The following is a 24,149-nucleotide window of genomic DNA, read 5'->3' as shown; positions in this document are numbered from 1 at the left end:
TATTTTTTTCTCTTACATTTGCTAAGGACACTAAAAAAAAATATTTACACTAAAAATGTGCCTGTTTTGAGCTTTATTTAGTGATTTTTACCAAATTGTCTGATTTTGTGCACCATTATGGGCTCAACAAAACCTAATTCAAGATGTGTATAAAACCTCTCAAAAAGATTCACAATATTAAAGCAACTGATCCTATCTTTGGGCACATTATTTTCTTCATTGCGGTGGCTTAAGGAAAAAGCATGAAAATGCGATGCTGACGGAATGTTTGTCAACTTCATAGGCCCTACGCTTCTTTGTCAAGTTCAACACAATGAACATTATGTTATCGGTCACAAAACGAGAAATTTATGTCTGCATATAGGATTTTATCATAGCAACATTAGAAATTGAATGTGCTCTATTAAAAGTGGCAAAAGAAAAATTTCTTCTCATGACACTAGCTGTGCACTGTGCAGCATATTAAGGCAACTTTCTCATGTCATTTTGACCAAAAAAAAAGCATTCGAACTGACTTATCATCCTGCTAAATGACATCAGCTCTGTGATGAACAGATAAAAGTAATAGCAAAGCCCCTTTACTGCTAATGATATAACACTGATTTTGTAAAAGACCATAATTTTTCCTATAAAAATGAAATTAGCAATAAAATGTTAAAACCCTTTCCCTGGATGAATTTAGAAATGTGATAAGAATTGAACACTTATCACTACTGCTTAAAAAAAATACAGGTACAGTCCAATGTTGGTTATCCAACCCTCTCTTATCTGGACTTCTCTACTATCTGGACGCCTCCAAGCAGTGAAGACAAAAGAAAAAAAAGAAAGAAAGAAAAGGGATTTCAAACACATTTAAACTCCTACAAAACTCACAGAATTTTTCTATGATATTCCCTACAGAAACATGTTATGAATCTTACTCTTAAAGGGAAGATAAACCCCAAGAACAATGTGGATTGAGTGAAAGCAGCAACATTAGTAGAACACATCAGTGAAAGTTTGAAGAAAATCGGACAATCGATGCAAAAGTTATGAATTTTTAAAGTTTTGGTGTTGGAACCGCTGGATGAGGAGACTACTAGAGGTTATGACGTATGAGTGGACAAAAATACCAAGAAAATATAAAGAAAATACTACAAAAATCCATTTTTCTTGAAAATTACAAATTCCATCAACTTGATATTGACATATGTTAAGGGTAGCAATTATTCCCCCTGCTTTCTGAAAGCGGTTGGTCCACTGCTCTTTCATAATTCTAGAAAAGTGAATTTTTGTTGAATTTCCTTTATATTTTCTTTGTATTGTTGTCCACTCATACGTCATATCCTCTAGTAGTCTCCTCATCCAGCGGTTCCAACACCAAAACTTTAAAAATTCATAACTTTTGCATCGATTGTCCGATTTTCCTCAAACTTTCACTGATGTGTTCTACTAATGTTGCTGCTTTCACTCAATCCACATTGCTCTTTGGGTTTACCTTCCCTTTAAATGTTTCAATTTCATGAGTATGATTTGAAGTAGACTAAACATAATTTACATTACTGCTGCAGTGCATTACTTTACGTACATGTAGCTACCACTCGGTTGGCAGCCTACTTGTACTCATATATTAGATAAACATTGTTCCTCCTATATCTGGCATATCAAGTATCCAGGCTGGTGCTGGTCCCCACGTGGCATGATAACTGAGGTCAGACTGTACACTTTTTAAATGACAATAATTCTTCAACAAAAATGACAACAGATGACCTAATGTCAAATCTCTCTTTCTCATAATGTGAAATATCAAGACAGGTTACTTTGCCTTGATATGATTACTCAAAATTATTCTACAATTTGATGAGCTTTTTATCAATATTTTTAAAAGGACACTAATGCTTGAATGTCCCTGAAAAGATTTCCTCAGTTTTCAGTGAGGAAAAGTCTTGCAATATTTACTCTATTTTCCATAAACTATGTAGTGAAGACACACAGGTCTTGAACAGATTCAGGCTCACCAGCTGCTGTGTCTGTGGATGACATGGAGTCCACACCTTGAACTGGGGCAAAGTCAGGATCCCAGATGGGAGAACTACTGTTGTACACTTCTTCTTCCAACATGGAAAGGAATCTGACAAAATGTAGCAGCAATAATACTCAATGAAACATTTGGTTAAGGTTTATGACAAACTAAAATTGATCATAACTATGCACTGACCTGAAACCTTTTCACCAAGTTGTCAATATGCTGTAACTCGTTTCATGCCACATACAAGTCATTAGGTGACTATCAAAAGGCATTTACTGTAGAGAAAACTGCTGTGTCCTTGACTACGTATGTACTTCAATATCAAACCTTCCTCTGTACCTTCTCAGATTAATCTTATCTGGAGATATTCAAAGTGGAAGTAGCGTAATCTGTTTCTTCATTTTCAATCATTTTGCACTTATGTAATTAGGTTTATGATTAAAAAACAATATTTCGTACTTGATATAAAGGTAAATGAACAAGTCTCTCAAAAAAGCATTACTCACTGGGATGATTTTCTTTACCTGGGAAAGTGAGTTAGCACCAAGTTGCGTTTCTCAGCTGGCATATTGTCCTTCTCTGATCTCAGCATATCTAGTACTTGTCGACGCATGGCAGGAAAAACATTCTTGAGTAGAGTGCGACCAAAGATGTCTGTTGGTTCATGATGTTGAAGACTATCACAGAAAGATGGCACATGGCAATAACACAGCCATCTGGGAGGAGAGACAAGATCAAAACAAGACTCAGAATCAATGTATGATGCAGTGCAGTTTTACACTACCTGAAACTACACTGAGACATGCAGACTATAAGAAAGCAACTCTTGTCTCAATAAGCTAAAAATAATGATACAAACACTGTAAAGGTGAATATTTTTGCGCAACCAATTTTTCACTCTTGCCTTGGTAAGAAGAGTTTTACGTGTTTTTAATTCTGCGGAATCAAGACATCAACCACTGGAACATATGGCATGCAAAAATATTCGCTTGCTTTTTTTTTCGTGCTAGTTTCTTGATGCGCGAAATATACGAAAATTTCTACTTTTACAGTACAACATGCGAGATTAACATTAAAAAACAACAATGATCCAAACATATTACAACATGCTCGAATAGCACTATGGGCTCGGTCACACAGCCCAAAAGTTGCATAAACACATGAATCATGCATGAAATTTAGTTGAGGGTGCTTGTCCGTCAAGAATTTTTGCTGATTTAGGTGATGAAAATCACTGATGAATTCGGCAAGAACTATGGAAAAATCACTTACAAACCACGAATTTTCAGTGCATAGGCACGCAAAGGCCCCAAATGAGGCGCATACGTGGTTGTGCGTGACGACTGAGGTCTACGGAAAACCACACTTAATCTGCGCATCACTAATGAACTGCATGTGAATCGCGCATGAATGCGATAGCGCCAACATTATTGTGAACGTTCAGTGATATTCCATGCATATTTCACGCATTGTTCGTGTAAGAACTACGCAAACTACGCAAAAGTTACATAAAACAGCGCAAAACTGCGCAAACTCTTACTCAAAGTCGAGTTTTGAGCTGCTCAAAACCTGGAATAGCGTAAAGCGCCGATCTGGCACACATCGGAGGACAACTACGAAGGTTTCACATCAGACAAACTCATGAAATGCGCAAATCACGTATGTACTGCGTAAGGCTTGAATTTCTTAGGTGATTCATGCATTTTTGTATAAATTTTTCTGAAAAAGACTTTTACACGATGACCTAGAATTTAAGCATTAGGGTACCGGAGAACAGAATGATCAGTTTTCATGAAAAATGTAGACATACGTACACTAATTAATTTCATACAACAATAAAACTCATTGCATGAACTTGAAAAAACAAAAACAACTAGACTCGGAATTTGTCAAGACTGACAAATTAGGTGATCCGATTTCTTTTTTTAATCAATGATTCAAGTCCTGATCGCAATAGGCATGACCATATAGGTTTCATCTGTGTTTAGAGACATTGGCCGTGTGATATTCGGATTCTCATTTAGAAAAGAGAGTCAGGTCTGCCATCTTTGGTACCAAATTCGGTATACACTATAACGAAGATACAGAATGAAGTATATTTGACCATTGACGCAACTTTTCACAGCCAAGATGGCATCTGAGCAAAAAGTGGTTATTTTGTGAAATGATTCTTGTAACATGGTCTTTGCGTGTGCAAAATATGGGAAAGATAGGACATGTATTCACCAAGATACAGGTTGAAACATTTATGACCTTTGACCCTAATTTACATACCCAAGATGGTGTCTGATCAAGTAGTTGTTATTTTATGAAATAATGTACGTGATATGAACTAAACATGTGCAAAATATGGGAATGATAGGGGCTGTTTTTCTTGAGTTATTGCAAAGAAAGTTGCAGAAAGAAAGAAATATCTCAATACATCGAAGATAAGTTTGATTTCAACCAAGTTTTTTTGACGTGATCTCGGCGTCGTATGAAAAAATGGAGAGAAAACTGACAATAGCCCAAAGTCTCAGCTACAACATATTAAAATCAGGGAGAAATTCACCAAAGAGTAAGTGATCTAGTGCTCGATAAAGACCGTCATGTCAATTTTCATTTCCAGAAAAATTCCCTCCCATAGAGATAACACGTAAACTGGTTAAATTTGACACGGTTACATTATATCCATTTTCACGAGGTGAAGACATCATCCGATTAAAACTTTGATGAACAAAACTTAAAGAGTATTAAATTGGCTACAACATACTAAAATCTGGAAGAAATTCACCGAAGGATAAGTGAGCTAGTCGTCGATAAAGACAATCATGTCAATTTTCACATCTAGAAAAATTCCCTCCCATAGAGATAACACGTCATAACGAAGATACAGGAAGAAGTACATATGACCTTTGACCCCACATTGCACAGACAAGATGGCCTCTGAGCCAAAAATGATTATCTTGTGAAATGATCCTTGTAACATGGTCTTTACGTGTGCAAAATATGGGAAAGATAGGACATGTATTCACCAAGATACAGGATGAAACATTTATGACCTTTGACCCTAATTTACATACCCAAGATGGTGTCTGATCAAGTAGTTGTTATTTTGCGAAATAATGTACGTGACATGAACTAAACATGTGCAAAATATGGTGGTGATAGGGTATGTTTTTCTTGAGTTATTGCAAAGAAAGTTGCAGAAAGAAAGAAATATTTCAATACATCGAAAATAAGCTTTAATTTCAACCAAGTTTTTGGACGTGATGCCGACTCCGTATGAAAAAACGAATTGCACACTTACGATAGCCCAAAGTCTCAGCTACAACATACTAAAATCTGGGAGAAATTCACCGAAGCATAAGTGAGCTAGAGCTCGACAAAGATAGTCATGTCAGTTTTCATTTCCATAAAAACTGCACTCCCATAGAGATAACACGTAAACTGGTCAAATTTGACAATGTTACTTTCAATCCCTTTTTACGAGGTAATGCCGTCATCCAATCAAAATGTTGTTATTTTATGACTAAAAGACCATTTAATAAGCTACAACATATCGAAATTTGGACGAAAATCAACAAAAGAATAAGTGAGATACGCTTGAGTGAACTTGAAATTTGATGACGTCATTTTAAAAATTTACTTTTTTTACTTTATTAAGAAATTTGATATCTTTTCATCATTTTTCCAGCCTCGCCAACCCATGAAATAACATGTACAACTCATTAGCTTTCAGAATATGTAAAGAAAATGGGGGGTCACCGTCCATCCTGACGAGTAAAATCGGATTTAAAATTGGCGGTTTTTTATCATTGTTGCACTGTATATCGCCATTGACGCGCGCGCGGAATTTCAACTTTGACGGGCCTGTATGACGTCATATTGAGTCGGATTGACTTGAAACTTGGTAAAAATATTCCTTGACATTTCAGGCATCCAATAAGTGTAAAAAATGGGAAATTTCTATTGCATATGAGCTGTGCGTGCGTATATGTGCGCGCGCGTACGCGTCCGTCCAATTTTTTCAATTTTTCAAAAAATGCTCCAAATGGTCTGAAACGTGTGCAAAAAAAATTTGAGCTCGATTTGAGCATACAAATATTTCAACGCGCGCGTACGCACACGTTTTAAGAAAAAATGTGAATTTTGAGAAAATGAGTAGAATGCGCATAATTTAAAGTATATGTGACGTAAATTTCATTGAAAAATTCCATTGCATTAATGAGATATGATTGAGAATGTGTTTTCATATAATGACGTCATAGTGACGTCACGGTCGACTGATCACAATGATACATTAGATTTGTTGTCTTTGGGACATGATACATACATGGTATGAGTTTGAAATTGATAGGCAGAGGACTTTCTGAGTTTACGTCTGCACAACTTTTGAGGAGAAAGAAGAAAAAAAAAGAAGATGAAAAACAAAGAATCAGTACAGATACAGAAGGTGATCCGAGAGGATACTCGGATCACCTAACAACTATATACTCCCAGTATGATAATAGTGATTTCTATGTTTGGATCAAAGAGTTTAATGTATTACTCTGAGAGCTGTGAGGTGATTCCAGCCACCTGTTAATGGGTAACAGACCCAAATGAAAACTGGTATGATGATGATCGAAGCAAATAATCAACGTTGGTGAAGGTGATGGGACAAACTATCACTTCCAAGGCGATCTGGATGTAGCTATCTTTCCAAAGTGCAGCTGAGGAAAGATAGCGTACACATTCAGATCACCGAGGAAGTGATAGTTTGTCTCATTGCCTCAAACTAAAAGTTGATTATTTGCTTTATATTCCACATCTAGGGTCCTAAGATATTCCCATTTTATTCCACATCTCAAACCGTTTTAAGCTGTCTTTAGGTATCCTTACAGCTTAGGCTACATAGATTACTTTAGACGTATGCGCATATATGACAAAACAATGAATTTGCTCCGCGCACCATGCGGCACCGAAATAAAAGTGTGTTGCACTGTGGACTATCAAGTGATCTAGTTAAAGCCTTACAATCGTGGCGAGTTGCCTCTCCCCATTCTGTATCAAATGTCGTGACACCTAATGAGAATAGCGCTGGCTCAATGAATCAGCGAACACACACTGGTCTCAAAATCACCTGACCCAAAATGGCTGTCCGAGCCACGCGAGCTTCCGAATGGACGCACACTCACAGTTGCGTGCGCATGAAGAGAGGCCACAAGAGCCCACGTCTTCTGGCCTCTCTCCTTCAATCACCACAGCTCGTGGTCACAATGTTTGTGTATGATGCGTACACACACACACACACACACACACGTGTCTCAGTGGCAGCATTGTCCCACAGGCACTGCAGTCTGGCATTGCGCAATTGCCGCACAAATTTCGTTCGGAGGAGTAACACAATAATGTACCATTAGGGGTTGGGAACGTCCGACTTTAAATGATAGTCCAAAGTGCAACGCACTTTTATTTCGCGTGTACTCATCTCGTGTTAGGACTGTATGGACTGAAGCGATCAGCGAAACAGAAGGGACTATCAACATAGAGTGTAATGAACTTTTCTTCTCAGGTGATGTGATGGGCAAAACTATGCTTTATCACGTGATCAGCTCTTGACCAATCCTATAGCAAGATTGAATGTGGAATACTGTATAATAGCTTTTAGCATCACAAAGTACTGCTTGCAACCTCTGACCTTGTGTATGTGACTTTATAGGCACTAGCCTCATCAGCCTGGGCACGCTGCTTCCTGGCAGTAGGTGTCTCCAGCTTCCAGTGATTCATGCAGTGTAGAAACATCTTGGCAAGGTCATACATAATCATCCACTCCTTGTGAGCAAGGGGACCAAACTTGTAATGGACAAAGTTGGAAACACCCTGTAATCAATGAGATTGAGACATATTACACTCACAAGCAGGCTGTCATCATAATAAGATCAAACAAATGTGATAGACTTGAAGGAAATTCCCTTCTGAGTGCAACATACTTTGAAGACAAGTAGTAAACAAAAAAAAAAATAGAATGAAATAATCAAAATGACATAATTGTATTAGCACAAAAAAAAAAGAGAAATGCAAAGTTCTACAACAAAATTTAATGATGCCATGCACACTGTAGAATTGTATAGGACTGGTGCGACTTAATCTTGCATCTTTTTTTTTTTCGTTATCTTGCAGCAAATTCATAAAGACATGCTGTTGTAGTTGGTGTGAAAACGGACTTGTTTGACAACAAATTTCAAACATAAAAACCTCACTGTATACATTATTCCTCCCCCTACATATTAATGGGTTTTGTGAGAATGTCAATGCAATTCAATAGGACCTCACTCTATTAACCCTAACCAGCCCCCCCCCCCCCAGATCTCGACCGTCGATCGCGCAATCGGCACGAAAATTGGCATAGGCATTACCAGTGGCGTAATCTACCAAACTATACAAAAAGAAATGGAAATTTTTGTCAAAATAATGAATTACGCTAATATATGCATAATGGCGTATATTTTGCTCTAAATCAGAAAATAAAGCTCCTAGAATCCTAATTTTTGGTGACATTCTTTGTAGCATTCCTAACAATGTACTATGACAAAAAAAAATCTGGTATCAAAATTGATTTCTTATGTATTTTATTGTTTTATGAATTTCTTATGTATTTCTTTGTTTTTCGACCTTATGAATCATTTTTTCCCCAAAATTTACGACAGAACCTATTTCAAGCATAATTATGCTAAAATCAATTAGATTCAGCTTACGAAAGTGAAAATAATCATATCTTTATTTATTAAAGATTTAAAAATCCATTTGCATAGACTGTATACACAAAATCATGTTTTTGAGCCATTTTTGGTCTGACAGGCATACAATTGTATGTATAAAAGGTCATAACGGTATGCTCGATTTTTGCGAAAATGGTGTCAAAAGATGCACAAGACTTGTAAGTAAAAAGTCAGCGAACGGCGCGGTCAAAAAGTTTCGCACGGCGGAGTAGTCGCTATTATTCCACCCCCCCCTATCTTTTTAGGGTTAAATATTCAGAAGCAATTTTCTGAATGCTGCTCCCGAAAAAGAGTAATAACATTTTACTCAGCTACTATCAATCAATCCCTCTTGTCCTTGATATCCCACTGTTTACATGCTGCACTTAAGATGCATTGTAGAACATGGAACACCAACATATAGTGTACCATAGACAACATTTGTGTATACATACATGTATAACCTCATGATCTATATCCTCGTGAAGATCAATATAACTAGGATACATGCAATGTTCCCTTAAGTTATTTTCTGAAGTTTATTTTCTGTTTTCTTAGTTTTTCAAGGGGGTGATAGTGGGTGGGGAAAGTACCGAGGACAGACCTTTTTCAACCAAAGCTAATCCAGGAATATGTATTTTTATTGAAAGTGTATGAAAAAACACTACTGAAATAACACTGTTCTGAAGGATGTTGGTTTACCTTGGCTATGCTGGGCTTCTCAAAGGGAGGTCTTCCAAGGGGTCCTTCCACTGAAGGTGAGCTCATTTGTAAGATGCATTTCCTAAGGAGCTGCTCAGTGCAAGAATGTAAACAGATTTGAATCATTAAATTTAGCAAGATTCCAGGAAAATAGTGAGCTAATCAAATTACCTGTACAAGACATGTATTTAACTTACAGCTGTCAATGCTCCCAAATCATAATTCCAATGCATTTCTAAAACTTCTACATTGTAAACATCAGCCAATGACATTTTACAGAACAAAAGGCAACATAAATCTCAATAAAACATGTATTACAGCTGTACTTGCAGTTATTTTTCTAATGTTTTTGTCATTTTATAATATACTTCTTTGTCACAATACAGTTTTTGAAGCACTTTGTTATACAGTATTCATCGCATAATCGGGCATCTGATAATCGGGATCCTCGCTTAAATGATATACGCTTCCCAGAAACATTTCCAACGCACGTTATTTTCACTGGATAATCGGGCGGGGACCTCTGATAAACGGGACAATTTTTCTTCAAGCGATCTTTGATTTTGTTAATATTTTACACAAAAAATCTACCAAAATACCACAACAATATTTCAAAGATTCCGTATCAGTTGTCGTTTACAACAAACTTACAAAGCAAGCTTCGGATTGGTGTGTTTTGACCTCCGTCCATCCAGTACATGTACATGCATAGCCACGAAAGCGCCGTGTATAAGTATCCATGCCATTGCAAAGCACATGCCTTCGCGAACATTCTTCTCCCCTACATAAGCAAAGCCATGTGCTCGCTTGCAATTCCTACTCGACTCACATCCAATAAAAAACATGCCTCGCTCATCCAGCCCAGGCTGTGTGCGTTGTTTATCTCAGTCATACACTCTGAGGGCAAAGTCCATTGTTATCGCGCGCCTTCGTATCTTGTTATCTACTGTCTTTGGTTTCAACTTTCAATACAGCTGTACACTGTGATCTGTGTGTATGTCACAATCTTCCTCAGTTGTGACTGGGCAAAAGTTACGTGATTGAAATGAGGGCTATGAACGTCGTTACGTATTCAGTGAAATGGGGGAGAGAGTGGGAGGGAGAGCGTGAAAGATGAGAAGGGTTCAATGTATGTGCGAATACGTAACGTTTTATGAATCTAGACTATGAGCTGACATTGATTACGTGTACACGCGTGTTTGACAGAAGAATCGAACCCGGTTGCGATTACTCTACATCATTGCGAGAATGCAGGGAGAGCTGGAGGGTCGCGCCGAGGGGTAGCGTGTTGTGTATTCATGTACATGTACAGTACGTCAGTATGCATGTGTGTGTGTGTGTGTGTGTGTGCACTACATGTACATGTCGTATGCCGTTAGTGTATGGTGAGCACTCATCGCGAAATCGGGCACCTCGCTTAAAGGGGCCATGTTTGCTACTCCCAACCTGTCCCGATTATGCGATGAATACTGTACCTGCCAATTTTTACATACTTTATGGTCTGTTTATTGTTTGCTTGTTGTTTGTTTTGTACTGTTTTATGATCATATTATCTAATTTCTCTGATTTTTTTTTTACCTTTGTTGGGCCACAAAAAAAGCACAAAAAATTTGGTATGGGCCATCAACAAAATATAACACAGTTAGGGTTGAGACTTGCATATAAACATTGTGACAAGCATACAGTGTATATTATTCATCTGTTTTCAAAGACTGTATTGAAAGCATCAACAAAATGACAATATGACAATTCAGAAACATTTGATCAAGATTTAAACCTGCTATAACTACCTTTTTCCCAACTAATTTTTTGTTTGCATGATTCAAAGAGGAAAGATAAAATCAGGACAGAAACTAGAAATGTCGCTATGGCGACTGGTATGCCTCCGCCATAATGCATGATTCTCCTAATAGGTCTATAGTACATGTGGACAATGTGTGATTACATTTTCACAAAATTGGCAAAATATTAAAATGACATGTTTGTCACAAATGTATTGAATGTTTACCTTCCTTCCCCTATGTTTAACTGGATGAATAGGAGAGCATGTATTTGGGGATTTAAGAACTTTAACTTGACTTTGACCCTTTCATAAGTTTATGCACTGAGTAATTTTCAAGGTATGGAGAAAAAGTGCAATTTCTGCATTGAACAGTAATCATTTTCATCTCGCCTTTGATTTATAAGAGAATCACTGTCAGGCAGAACATACGGCCATTTTTACAATCAGTGGTGTAAAATGCAGTATTGGCACTAATTGGTGTATAACTTTCTTATACACTGACAGATATGCATTATTTTTTCTCATAAACTTACCACCCACAGTGTCTACCTTGGGTACCTTAATGAACTTTCCTCTCTTTTTCTTTCAGATGTGGCAGGCACATACATGCTTGAAATCCAACACTTTTGGTGTACTCACTCTGACATAGTATTTTTGTCAGAGCTAGCATATTAAATTGTTTATACCTTTTCATTATTTTTGTTGCTGTTTTGATAGACAGGTATCCAACTTTAAGAACTATTATGTTTACCAGGTTCTGCTTTGTCTTCTTTAAATACTGAAATTGTCCAAACTTTATGTTTCGGAGGTGACATTTTCCGTTAACAATTAACCCCTCTTTTGAGTTAGCTCTTGTTCACAATTATGAAATTCAACTTTGCTAATTTCCATCAAAACAGAATAGTAATCAATCTGACTTAACTTTGATCCAAAGATTATTTAATTCAAATAACTTATCATTTTTTGGTGAGCGTTTATAAATTTATGTAACTTTTCCGTTAACATTTCTGTCACCTCCGAGACAACAGATTTATGTATTTAATTTTTTTATTCTTGATATCAGTTATACATTACATTTGCAAAAATGTAACATATCCCCTCACATTATCTCTGAAGGAAGGTAGTAGAAATATAGCCTGTTGTTTTCATTTCGGAGCAATTTACAATTTTCCGTTAACACTTGTCACCTCCGAAACACTTGTCACCTCCGAAACAACAGGCATATTATATTTGATAATTTCTCGAAGACCAAGCAATTTTGTTTGATTCTGTCCAATTGACAGGAATCTCTTTTGGATGACAATAGTAATATGGCAACAGGAAGTGAGAATTTTCTAGGGATTAATAAAAGATTCAATAAAAACTAAAAATTACTGTTTCGGAGGTGACAAAACACTGTTAACACGATTTTTTGTTCATTTCTGTTGAAGAGAAACCATATCATGTACACCAATGGTTTCATTTATTTTAGTAACATAAGTCTCAAAGTGGAGAAATCAACTAGCACACCCTCACTCTTTTTTTTTATTACTAGACTGTACGTTTTAGGGCAAATTTACATTTTTTCACTTTTTTTAACAATGAGAATGCACAAAACACACCCATCTGTTGTATATATAATATTGTAATCAAGATCATTTCTCCTGCTTTAGTTAAGTAAACATATAGATGCTTTCATCTTAGAAGCTTGATTTCCAACAAGCAATTTAGTTGTGAAGATTTACCAATCACAGCTTTCCATGTAGGTTGCTTTTTCCTGTGTTTCGGAGGTGACATTGTCCGTTAACACCATATTGTTATGTGATAGTGAAAGGCAAAACTTCAGTTCCTTTTCACTATCTATTAATATTTTCTAATATATTTAATATCTACAAAATCATCACAACAGAAGTGACTTTTGTATACATAGCTCACCAGAATTCCCTTGATACCAAAGCAATACATGTGGCAGTTCATGCATGCCCTAGTCCACAATCTTTAAAAAAAAAAATGTAAAAAAAAAAATCATCAAATAATCAAACTCCACAAAAAGGCCACATGCCTATGAAGGTGCACAACTTGTTTTTGAATTCATAGTTGTTGTTTTTCCATGTACAATGTGGTAATCATAAACACAATTATGTGATTTTTTGCTAATATGACAATAATTATTACATTTTCCAAGTTGAACCAACTGTTTATGACATTGTATTTTTTAAGATCATTGAAGTTATGTAACAACTAAAGTGAACAGAGGAACAAGTCCTAAGGACTGGAAAGGGAAAGATAAAAAAACAAGATTTGTAGTTCTATTTCAGTACTTTTGATGAGGTGTTTACCTTGTTTTGTTATTATGTTTTATCTTAGAATTTGGCTTTAAGTACTGGAATTTCAAGGAAAAGAAAATGGTTTCTTAAAGGACAAATCCACTTTCACATGTGGATTGAGTGAATGGAAATGTTTAACAGTAAAACATATCATTGAAAGTTTGGGGGAAATTGGACAATCCATTCAAAAGTTATGGGTTTTTTAAGTATTCTGCGCAATCACTGCAGGATGAGAAGACTACGACAGTGTATGATGTCACATGCATACAACGATATAAGGAAAATATAAGTGAATTTCACAAAACTTTACTTTTTGAAAAAAGTGCACATTTCTTCAACTTGCTTCTGATGTATTTTAGGGCAATATTATTCACCCTGCCGTCCAAAAGAGAGAAGTCATGTGTTCTTTTTTTATGCAAGAAAAGTGAAAATACAGAATGTTGAATTTTCTTGATACTTTCTCTATATCCTTGTACACATGTGACATCACAAGCTATAGAAGTCTTCTCATTCAGCTTTGACTGAGCAGAAACTTTAAAAATCCATAACTCTGGAACGGATTGCCTAACTGTCCTCAAACTCTCACTGATGTGTTTTACTAATATTGCTATATTTACTCATCCCTCATGTCTATTGAGGTGAACTTGTCCTTTTCCAGTTTCGGTCCCTTATAGGTTTATTTGAGACCAGTTTGTGTCCAGGACCTTCTGTGAAGTTGATGGGGAAAATTACTGAACAAAAACAAATTTTCCCCTCAAGTTCACAGAAAAGCATTATGCTGCTCTCTTCAGCTGGGAAACACAAACTGTTGTCTTAACCAAACTGTAAAAACCTGTTAAAGATTAGTATGAATTACAATCTCAAACAAAATATGAGCTGGTATCCATTATCATGAAAGAGAATAACCAAACAAACTAACAAGTAAGAACTGAAAGAAAGAGCTTATATTTGAAAATTAAAGCCATGAGGAAAGACATGAATGTTCACTAAATAGTTAACACCTGAGAAGTTGGGTTGTCTCTGTGTTGTGTCACCTCAAAAACAATAAAATGTTTTTTCTTATCATATACTTTTTACTCTCAAAAGTGACTGTTAAATATGCATGATTTGCAGGTAATTTTCAATCAATTCAAAATGATATGTACAAATTGTAAAATATATTTTAGTGATGTCAACAGTTTAAATGAATCTGGTGTATAGAAAATTTATCCCAGATGAACCAAACACCTTTCACCAGTATTATAACATTTGTATGGTGGCTATCAAGGATGATGAAGAATTCATGAACATCCTTGAATTAATCTATTTATAAAACTACAGTGTATGTGCAAACAAAAACGTACACAAGTCAAATAAGAATTTTTGCTTTTGGTATTCATACCGTATGCCCTCGCCAAAAAAAAATTATAGTGGTACCCTCCGCAACAATAACTTTAAAGATAGTGAATCAATCTAAAATACAATGTAAGGGATTGAAACTATAACTCATTGCCCACGCCTTACAGAAAACCCATTAAATTTGCTTCAGAGGTCAAAGAGAATTGAGGATTTTTGTAGAGCATGTGAGGAATCCCTTCCCTCCAAGTTCTGCATGTGTTTACACATTAATACTTTCCAAGAGCATCCAAGTGCTGAACTTGGAAGAATCAGACTCCTGACATCCTTTATAACAATCCACATTTCTTTAAGATCACTTAACCAAATTGACTGGGGCTTTCTGCAAAATAGAGCTAAGATGTTATAATTTAAGACCCCAAAGTAGAATTTAGTTGATTTAATCATATTGGGTGCTATCAATGCAAAAGTCTAATTGTAAATTTTTTTGGGGGGACATACTATGAATACATGAACACAATGTTAACATTGAATGTCACCTCCGAAACAAAGTTATTCTTCCCTGGTGTTGTGGAATAAAATATTCTGAGAGTAAAGAAACATTACTGAAATGATCTTACACCCTCATTTCAATTTAAGGTAGAAAATGGAATGCCATGTTTCTTCAGGTTACAATATCTAGCTTATGTCCATCATATTCTTACTGTAAATTAATATTTTAACACAATGTTAACATTGAATGTCACCTCCGAAACGAAGTGATTCTTCCCTGGTGTTGTGGAATAAAATGTTCAGAGAGCAAAGAAACTTTAATACTAAAATGATCTCACCCTCATCTCAAGTTAAGGTAGAAAATGGAATGCCATGTTTCTTCAGATTACAATATTTAGCTTACATCCTTCGTCCAAATGGAAGGCAAACTACCGGCACCCATGCTAATTAATGAAGTGTAAAAAAAACACTTGTTCTGTGTGGTTTATCTGCTTGAAACAGGAGTTAATTTCTTGTTCTCGAGTTATAATTATTAAAAACATTGATAAAAAGAAGAAGTTTTTGTGTTATTGTCACTTATTCTCAAAATAAGTGAGTATTAATATTAATGTCACCTCCGAAACATTCTAATATGTTAACTGTCACCTCCGAAACATCCATGTGTGAAAAATCCAAGTTTTAAAGAAATGATTGGAATTTCATTTAACCTACATAGGAAGGTAGCCCTTCTTAAAGACTTACTATGATAAGAGTTTGACCTGGCCTGCCCTCCAATAAATAGTTAAAATCTTAAAAATTACATGTCAATTGGTATTTTTTAGCAAAAATTTATAAATCTCATGTATTTTTTTTTTATTCGCTTTATATTCAACCCCCAAATAGTTTTGATTCACAAACTATATATTGTTGTTAACCATATAAACTTTGCATGGTGAAGTTTGACTACAGAGTTTTGTCAATATGGTGCAATTCATGAAAGCAAAATTTTGCTTAAATTTACTTCAGGTGCCAGGGTTTTCCTTAAATTACACCAATAACCCTTCAGCTTTAAGGTCTGAAATGTTATTTTTTCAAAAATTTGAATACTTTCAAATAGGAATCAAACAGAATAATGAAAAAATATTTTGTTTGAAATTTTGACCCTCCGAGTACAAAAGTTACACCACTGATCGTAAAAAAGGCCATACATAAATATGTATTAAGTTTCAAGATAACTTGAGCCACTTCTGAGATATGGAGAAAGAAGTAAGTTCAGCACTTTCACTTGATCTTTGACCTTTTGACCTTTGACCTTCTTGGCAAAAAAAAAAATCCCAGAGAATCTCTATTGGGTTATACATGCATACATCAAGTGAAAAAAAAAAAATAATCCTGCTGGCATTGCATAAATATAAGGAAAATAGTACAAGTTTGAAGTATTGCCCTTGACCTTTGACCCCTGACCTTTGACCCCATGAACCCTAAATTCCCTAGATAACCACTGCCAGTCAGTACATGCATATATACTATGTTCCATGAAGATACCTTGAACAATTTCCGAGATACAGAGAAAAAAGTGAAATTTTAACATTTTACTTGACCTTTTGACCTTTGACCTTTCAACTTCATGACCCCAAACTTTCACCAGAGAATCTTAATTGGGTAATACATGTATACACTAAGTTTCAAGAAAATATCTTCAGGCATTGCATAGATATGGGGGAAATAGTGAAATTCTAAGCATTTGACCTTGACCTTTTGACCTTTGACCTTGAGCATGTGCACCCAAAAGTCGATAGGCACAACTTCACCCCCTAATACACATACATGCCAAGTTTCATTAGGATACCTCAAAAGGTTCTGGTAGTTACCCTGTCCACAAAATTCATTACGGACGGACGGACGGACAACCCGAAAACATAATGCCTCCGGCACCACTTCGTGGCGGAGGCATAAAAACAAAAACAGATTCAAGGTGGGATATAAGAGAAAAAAATTGTGCCATCAGAAAAAATTCCAGAAGTATTTTATTGTTTTTCGATGAAACTTGTCCGCGACATGGTTCCGATCAAGAAAATATGTTATTAATTAATTTTAATCAATAAAACCCCAAATAATCATACTTTTATGAAATTTGCCTGTATGCACAGTTTGCATTTAATTGTACACAAATTTACGTTTTTGAGCAATTTTTGGTCGACATGCACGTACATATTTATGCGCAACTTCGGAACCGAGACTCGAAAGAAAAAAGTCATGAAACATCGCGGCAATAGCTTTTCACGTTTAATAGCGATACATCGCGCAGAATGTCGAGGGGGTGGGCCTCGGAGGCCCCCCCCCCCCCCCTCCCCCGGCCTAGTTAGGGTTAAGTCAATGAAATCAGCATTTACACACAATTCCTCCTAAAGACAGACAGCAGCACTCATTTAAAGTGACCTTTTCTCAGTTTTTCAAGATGAGTTGTGGATTGTACGTACAAGTGTGTTACACATGAATGTCTTTCATGAAGAAATTAAATTATTTCAAATAGCACACCACATGTAAGAAAAACATTAGATATACTGTATCTTTATCATGATCATTGAAGAGAAATCACTGTAACGATTTGTTATTTACAATACTTTTGGCTGTTTTCAAGTATAATCACAATGCCAATATATAGTACAGTGTACAAAATATGTCTTCCACTTGTTGCAATATTGTTTGAGGTGCTTTGTTTCTATCAACGTGTAAGCTGCTATTGGTTAGGCAGGGGTCGCACTTAACTTTTGTTTTAACTAGCCAGGCGGACTACTTAGAATCAATTTTGACACTGAAGCAATATTTCGGCTAGCCAGACGGACTAGTTACTTCAGAATTTTATGATTTTTAGCTAGTCCGACATGATTTTTAGCTAGTCCGACATGATTTTGGGTGGCCATTGGCCAGCGGACCATCGCCAATTTCGAACCCTGTTAGGTACAGTACAGTGGGAACACAAGACAGGTAAAGTATCTAACAAGCTGACAGAGACAAAAATAGCGATTAAGAATATGAAATGTACTTCCAAGCAAAAGACTGTAATAATTTGTAATATACTTTTAATAAGCACAAGATGGTTACGCAATTTAGTGTCACACTTCATTTTGTTTACAAGTAGTAAATAATCTCATCTACAACCCAAATGGGAAATGTTTTTCAAACTGAAAATGATTTTTAAAAATCATATAAATAAAATACGCCAAACACTGAAATTCTGACTGTTTTTAGTTGACAATATTCTAACAGTATTTCATACCTTGAAAAGATGAAAGTAGACCTGCTTTGTGTCTGCATCTTCTTCCTTGTGAACTGACATAAAGAGATGTTCCACATCAACCACGATTCCAAGCAGTCTGTCAATCTCTTCTTCAGCTACATCTTCCAGGTGTGAAACATGAGTCGCTAGAAGGAGCAAAAGTATGGTTTGTAGTCAAACTTTATAGGAAAGGTAAATCATTTGTGCATTTGCTTTTGTTACTTTAACATCAAAGTGGGTTGGCAATTCTTGCTACATTTACACCAGTGATCTTTCCAAATGTGCAACGTCAAAACAAAAGAATCCTATTAAAAAGTCGCTGAGGGTTGAGCCGAGAAAATCAAGTTTGAAGTCAGATCATCAAAATCAGCTGAAGCGATCAGATATAATTTGATATTTTGTTGTCTAATATTTCGTCTACATCACCTGGTGAAATTCTGAAGCTAAATGATCAAAGGACAGGCAAAAAATTAGCATTTTCTGGGCCATGATTTTCTCACTTTCAGCGGAACAGAAACGTGTCCAAAGATTTGGATTTAGTGCCGCAGATAGACTCCCCCCAGCAATGAGGGAGTGATTTTATTGATGAGTGCGTGGTACCCTGGTTACTGATTGGTTGCGCGTAGACCGCTGGCACTAAGCTTGAATGAACATCACAGAGTTTCGTATGAGCATACCTTCTACTTTCAAGAAGTCATCTTCATACCTCCCCTTGATCATGGTTGCGTAAAGAAAACTTTGAAGCTGGTTTTCTTGAAATGCTGATTTCCTAGACCACTCAACATGGTCTCACAAATTCCCCAATATCTTCACAACCGAGTACTTTTATGAGTCTTTTTATGTACAAAATTAAAGCTAAAGAGTAAGAGAATAATGTCATGTCATTTTCAGAAAATCGTTCTCCCCCCACTTTTGGATACTTTTGTTTTAGCAGGTCACAAATGCACAATACAAAATAATTATGTCGTATTCATTTTGCAAATTATTGAACTGTATGCATCAGAAGTCAGACATGAGGCAAAACACTCAATGGGTGACTGCTCCAGATCTGCAGGAAAATCATCACATTTGCTATAAGTAGTCAGAAGAGAGAAGCACCCTTTTCACAAACATGATGGGGTGAATTTGATGTCAAGCAATGCTTTTCCTCCTAGAAATGTTTTAATGTACTATTCAAGCACTCTTCAGTCTGACAAAGGTGGCATGCATCAATTGGTAGGACTTTAAAATCTGAACTACATTGTATCTTTTATAACATAGCTCTAAACAATTCATTAAGGTCACTATCATAGAAAACCATTCAAATGTACGTGTTGTCAGGTCGTCAAAAATATAACATTCCTCATCACCATATCCTTTTTTCCCCAGTGATCTCTAAATGACTGTATAGCCACATGAATTCGATAAAATTCGAATATAAAATTGAGATTTCTACCACATCAATTCAACAAGACCAAATGAACTTAAATGTGCACCAAACAAACGACACATCTTGAATGCCAATAATACACTCACAAGTTGCATTGAAGCTGAGAAGGACATTTGTCTGTAATTCAGCTTTGTACTGTGTACAGTATTCCAAACTAAAATGTAATTGAACACGAACAAAGTTGTGCACCATGGAACAATCTGCACGCCTTGCAAACTGTCAACATTAGTCCCTCAACCCCCCCCCCCCCACACACACACACACAAACACAGACAAACACACACACACACACACACACACACACACACAAGGGGAAATAATGTACATATCAGTACTGTGGCCGTATACATTGTAGACATAAACAAATGGGAGAAGATAATCCATGCTTGTTGGAATCAACACCAGGCATTCTAATGGTAACAGGTACATGTATTGTAAAAGCTTGAAAAAAATTGATATGGCAGGGCTCGACACTAACGGTGGCCCGGTGGCCCGGGGCCACCAAAAATGAAAGTCGGGCCACCAAATTTTAGAAAAGGGCAAATTTGGTGGCCCACCTTGGGCCACCAGAATTTTTTGAAAAGTGTGTCAATAAATTCGTAACTTTTTGCGCCGGAAATGCATAAATGCATGCAGTGAGTGTGCGACTTATTAAAAAAAAAAAGGACTTTTATCAATGTTTTTTTTTTGTCAGGCCACCAGATTTTTCTCTCGGGCCACCAAAAATTTGAAATTGATGATTTTGGTGGCCCCATCGGGCCACCGAAAAATAAAGATAGTGTCGAGCCTTGGATATGGTCATTACCTTAATGGCAGCAGAAAGCACGAGTAGTATCAGCGAGAAATACAAGTAAATCTTATGTAAATTTACTGTAGATCTTGAATATAATTGCTACAGTCGGACAAAGGTTACTAAATGAATACACGTCATTTTTTTTTTTTGGCGCACCCAAATTAACACTTACCTAGCTGATGTCCACAACTTTTACAAGGATCAGAGCGGCTTGCTAATGGTGTTGCTATATCAAGACGAGATGGCTGAGTTGGAGTAGGGGGTGGATTAGGATTTTTCCAGCCATTACACTTGCACGAGTCTTCAGCCTGTAGACAAAGGGTGGAGGAATGTAGATCTACATGTATATTGCTATTCAATTCAAATATTAATGTACATGTAGGCCCTACACGTATGTATTAAACACGTTATAAGCACTGATAAGGGTTTTAATAATAATACTATTAATAATAATACTAATAGCAAGGAACATACAACTGCATGGTATAAACCAAATCACAGAGATTTCGATCCCATTATAAAATTTATAAAATGCAGTTCAGACTGGTCTAATTTACTTGAGAAGCTTAAGTTAGTGCACAAACTCGTAACTGAATTGGCATAGAGTTCTATAGATCTCATGATCTAGGATATTACACCGCAGTCTAGCCTACTAGCCGACCAGACGCTGTTAGTACTGCTACTTACCATGCTTACTACAGCGACTGGGCTGTGTATAGAAGGTGTCTAGTTAACCGCAGTCATACCTACAGTACTACTACTAGCCTGACAAGACCGCTGTGCGAAGCACAGTGGTCTGACATGTGTTAGTGTTTAAACGTTGTAAACGATCGTCACTATTGCCGGCAAAATCACATAAAATGCCTTTTATTTTGTTTGATTTTAAGAGTAAGATAATTTTTACCACTCACCTACAGCGTACACTGTATTTTCCTGATGGTTGAGTTGAATTTGGGGTTTTTTTGGTATCCAGACCTTATTGTTGAATTTTTCGGAGTAGATTGTGCGGTGGCATCTTTTCCTTCGAGAGCTTCACAAAATCAACAAACTACCACGCATGCGGAACCGGAAGTGGTTGCGTTTTACGTACGCCCATTCCCCCGTGCGCCCGTGCGTTTCATGTGTTACGGACGTAAAGCTACAGCACTCGTATCCGCGCGTGCTGCACCGGTAATGATTTTACCTTTTTATGGGTCATCCCGACTAGCTCATCACTTCCGCCCCGACTAGCTACGTTGTAGTATAGGAGAGTGAATGCCATTCAAATAACATGCAGATGAGGAGTGAAGCAATACGGACGTTTACAGACCTGACTTTAGCCACGGATTTCGGTGAGTTTTTGACGTAATTAAACAAAAAATCGCATACCGATTATTGAATGATTATCATAGATTACGGGGATTCCTTATATTTTAGTTTTCCACAATTAATAAAGATATTCATGAAGGAAACGCACACCCACCGCTGAAAAATAACAACGTCTGCGAAGGAATAGATGTGCAGCCGCTGTCGCTTCACGACAGCGGCTGCGTGTAGTTAAACCTACTACTAGTCTAGAGTAAAATATCCCGTTTGCGGCAGTTAAAGCATTGTTAAGGGTTTTTCCAACTTGCAAACAAATCAGGCAAATTATTTTCAACCATTTCATATATCATAGACAAGATTAACAATTGTTTTCATAAAAGAAATTTACCATTGACAAACGCAGTTTTCATGATTTACCAGGGCAAAACCCGGCACAATTTTCGCCGATCAGGGCAAAACCCGGCACAATTTTTGCCGATAAGGATGTTTTTCTGAATTTTTTCAATGGTAACATCCACTTTCCGAAAAAAAATGGCGGCCCACATCGGCTCGCGAAAAATCTATTTTACGTGAGGATATGTTTTCAAAATCTATGAACATCGGGAAAACAACAAAAAATCCAGTTTCTTGGACCATTGTTTCTTAGGCCAAGTAAAAAAAGAAAGTAGTTTCTCGTCCGGGTTTTTTGAGCAAGGCGATGAGGGAGGTCCTTACTATTTGATATCTTACTATTTTTTCGAGGATTGTCAAAATGAAAGTAATATGTGTTTCTCGTCCGGTAATTCTGAGAAAGGTAACGAAGGAGGGCTTTACTATTTTCTATATCCAATTTATGAAATGAAATATCACTCTGGCAGCTGTGTTATGAGAAACCAGGTCCCAAGTGTATGTCTTGCCTGCACTCTATGGGCAATTCCGCGGTTAGTAACGTTACATTTTAGGGACATTGTCATGATTTAGATTAGACTCATTTCTCTATCTGCGGATGTGAAGTCTCATTAATGTCACCAGAGATCAACCTAGTATAGACCTAGAACAGAGCAAAGAATGAAATCATTTCATGGATTATTTTAGAAGAAAGGTCTGCTTTTAATGGCGGTTAGTAACGTTACAAAAAAAGGACATAAAAAATTGATGAGCATCTTTGAACAAAAAGTTTGCTAAAACTGGTATAGCTTGAAATGAATCAACACTTATTTTTCATTTCTAGCTTTCAGGGCAATATCTACCACAAATATCCTTTCTCATTGTAACTTTGTTTGAAAATTAAGTACAAAAATCATGGTTAGTAACGTTACGGTTAGTAACGTTACGGTTTGTCCAGTGATTACAGAATTGTGTGTTAACTCAAATCATTACATGTTTCCTCATGAGAATGCAAAGTTAAAGCTAAGAAACATCAGATAAGACATGAAACTCTTAATTGCAATCATCAAACTCATGCAGTATAGTACCATTGTACTTGTATGTTAAAAAAGACTAGAAAAAAAAGTTTGCATAAATTACAAACTAAAAAAAAGTACCACTTTTAAAGACTACAGTGTAGGTCAAGTGATATCCACAGTTTCATAACTTTGCCAATCACTGTTCATCATGACTCACAGTAATTCACAAAAGCAGCCTGTTTTATTGAGCAAAACAGTTAATGTGTTCCTTATCAAGAGTACATTTAATAAAGGGGAAAGAAATCAAAGAGCAAAAACTAATGTACCGGTATGTAGTATGTACAGTGTATGGCCAATTGTGGTGTGCGTAGTCATTGCACAATAGGAATCCAGCATAATGCAATGTTTTATATTATTGTGAAAGTAGTTTAAGTCATATGATATTAACTCAAATAATACAGTGTATTAGTTGAATTCATGTTTATTCAAGTCTAGAGACATGTATATTTTTTCTTTTAGACCAGTTTGAATGTCTTATCTCTGCATTGTTCTGAAAACAAAAGTCTGTTCGCTGTACCTGAAACGTAATTAACCCCAACAAACCATTGTATGATAATTTCAAATTGGGAC

At 36.4% G+C, this 24,149-nt stretch overlaps 1 protein-coding gene across 1 annotated transcript in view; it reads right to left on the bottom strand.

The window, feature by feature from the left end:
• LOC139717749 (histone acetyltransferase KAT2A-like) overlaps nucleotides 1-24,149 on the bottom strand; it is a 50,706-nt gene that overhangs the window by 19,314 nt on the left and 7,243 nt on the right. Inside the window, exons 2-7 of the mRNA XM_071629255.1 lie at nucleotides 21,002-21,137; nucleotides 18,608-18,753; nucleotides 9,433-9,522; nucleotides 7,671-7,852; nucleotides 2,533-2,724; nucleotides 1,998-2,110 (exon numbers count right to left, since the gene is read on the bottom strand). Of these exons, the coding sequence (XP_071485356.1) occupies nucleotides 1,998-2,110; nucleotides 2,533-2,724; nucleotides 7,671-7,852; nucleotides 9,433-9,522; nucleotides 18,608-18,753; nucleotides 21,002-21,137 (859 nt within the window). The remainder of the gene's footprint in view (nucleotides 1-1,997; nucleotides 2,111-2,532; nucleotides 2,725-7,670; nucleotides 7,853-9,432; nucleotides 9,523-18,607; nucleotides 18,754-21,001; nucleotides 21,138-24,149) is intronic.

This window comes from Diadema antillarum, unplaced genomic scaffold, assembly GCF_040938485.1.
Source record: "Diadema antillarum isolate AM-2024a unplaced genomic scaffold, OU_Dant_1.0 scf00000081, whole genome shotgun sequence".
Taxonomy (NCBI): Eukaryota; Metazoa; Echinodermata; class Echinoidea; order Diadematoida; family Diadematidae; genus Diadema; species Diadema antillarum.
Note: the sequence above shows the minus strand (reverse complement) of the source record. Positions and strands in the feature narration are given on the sequence as shown.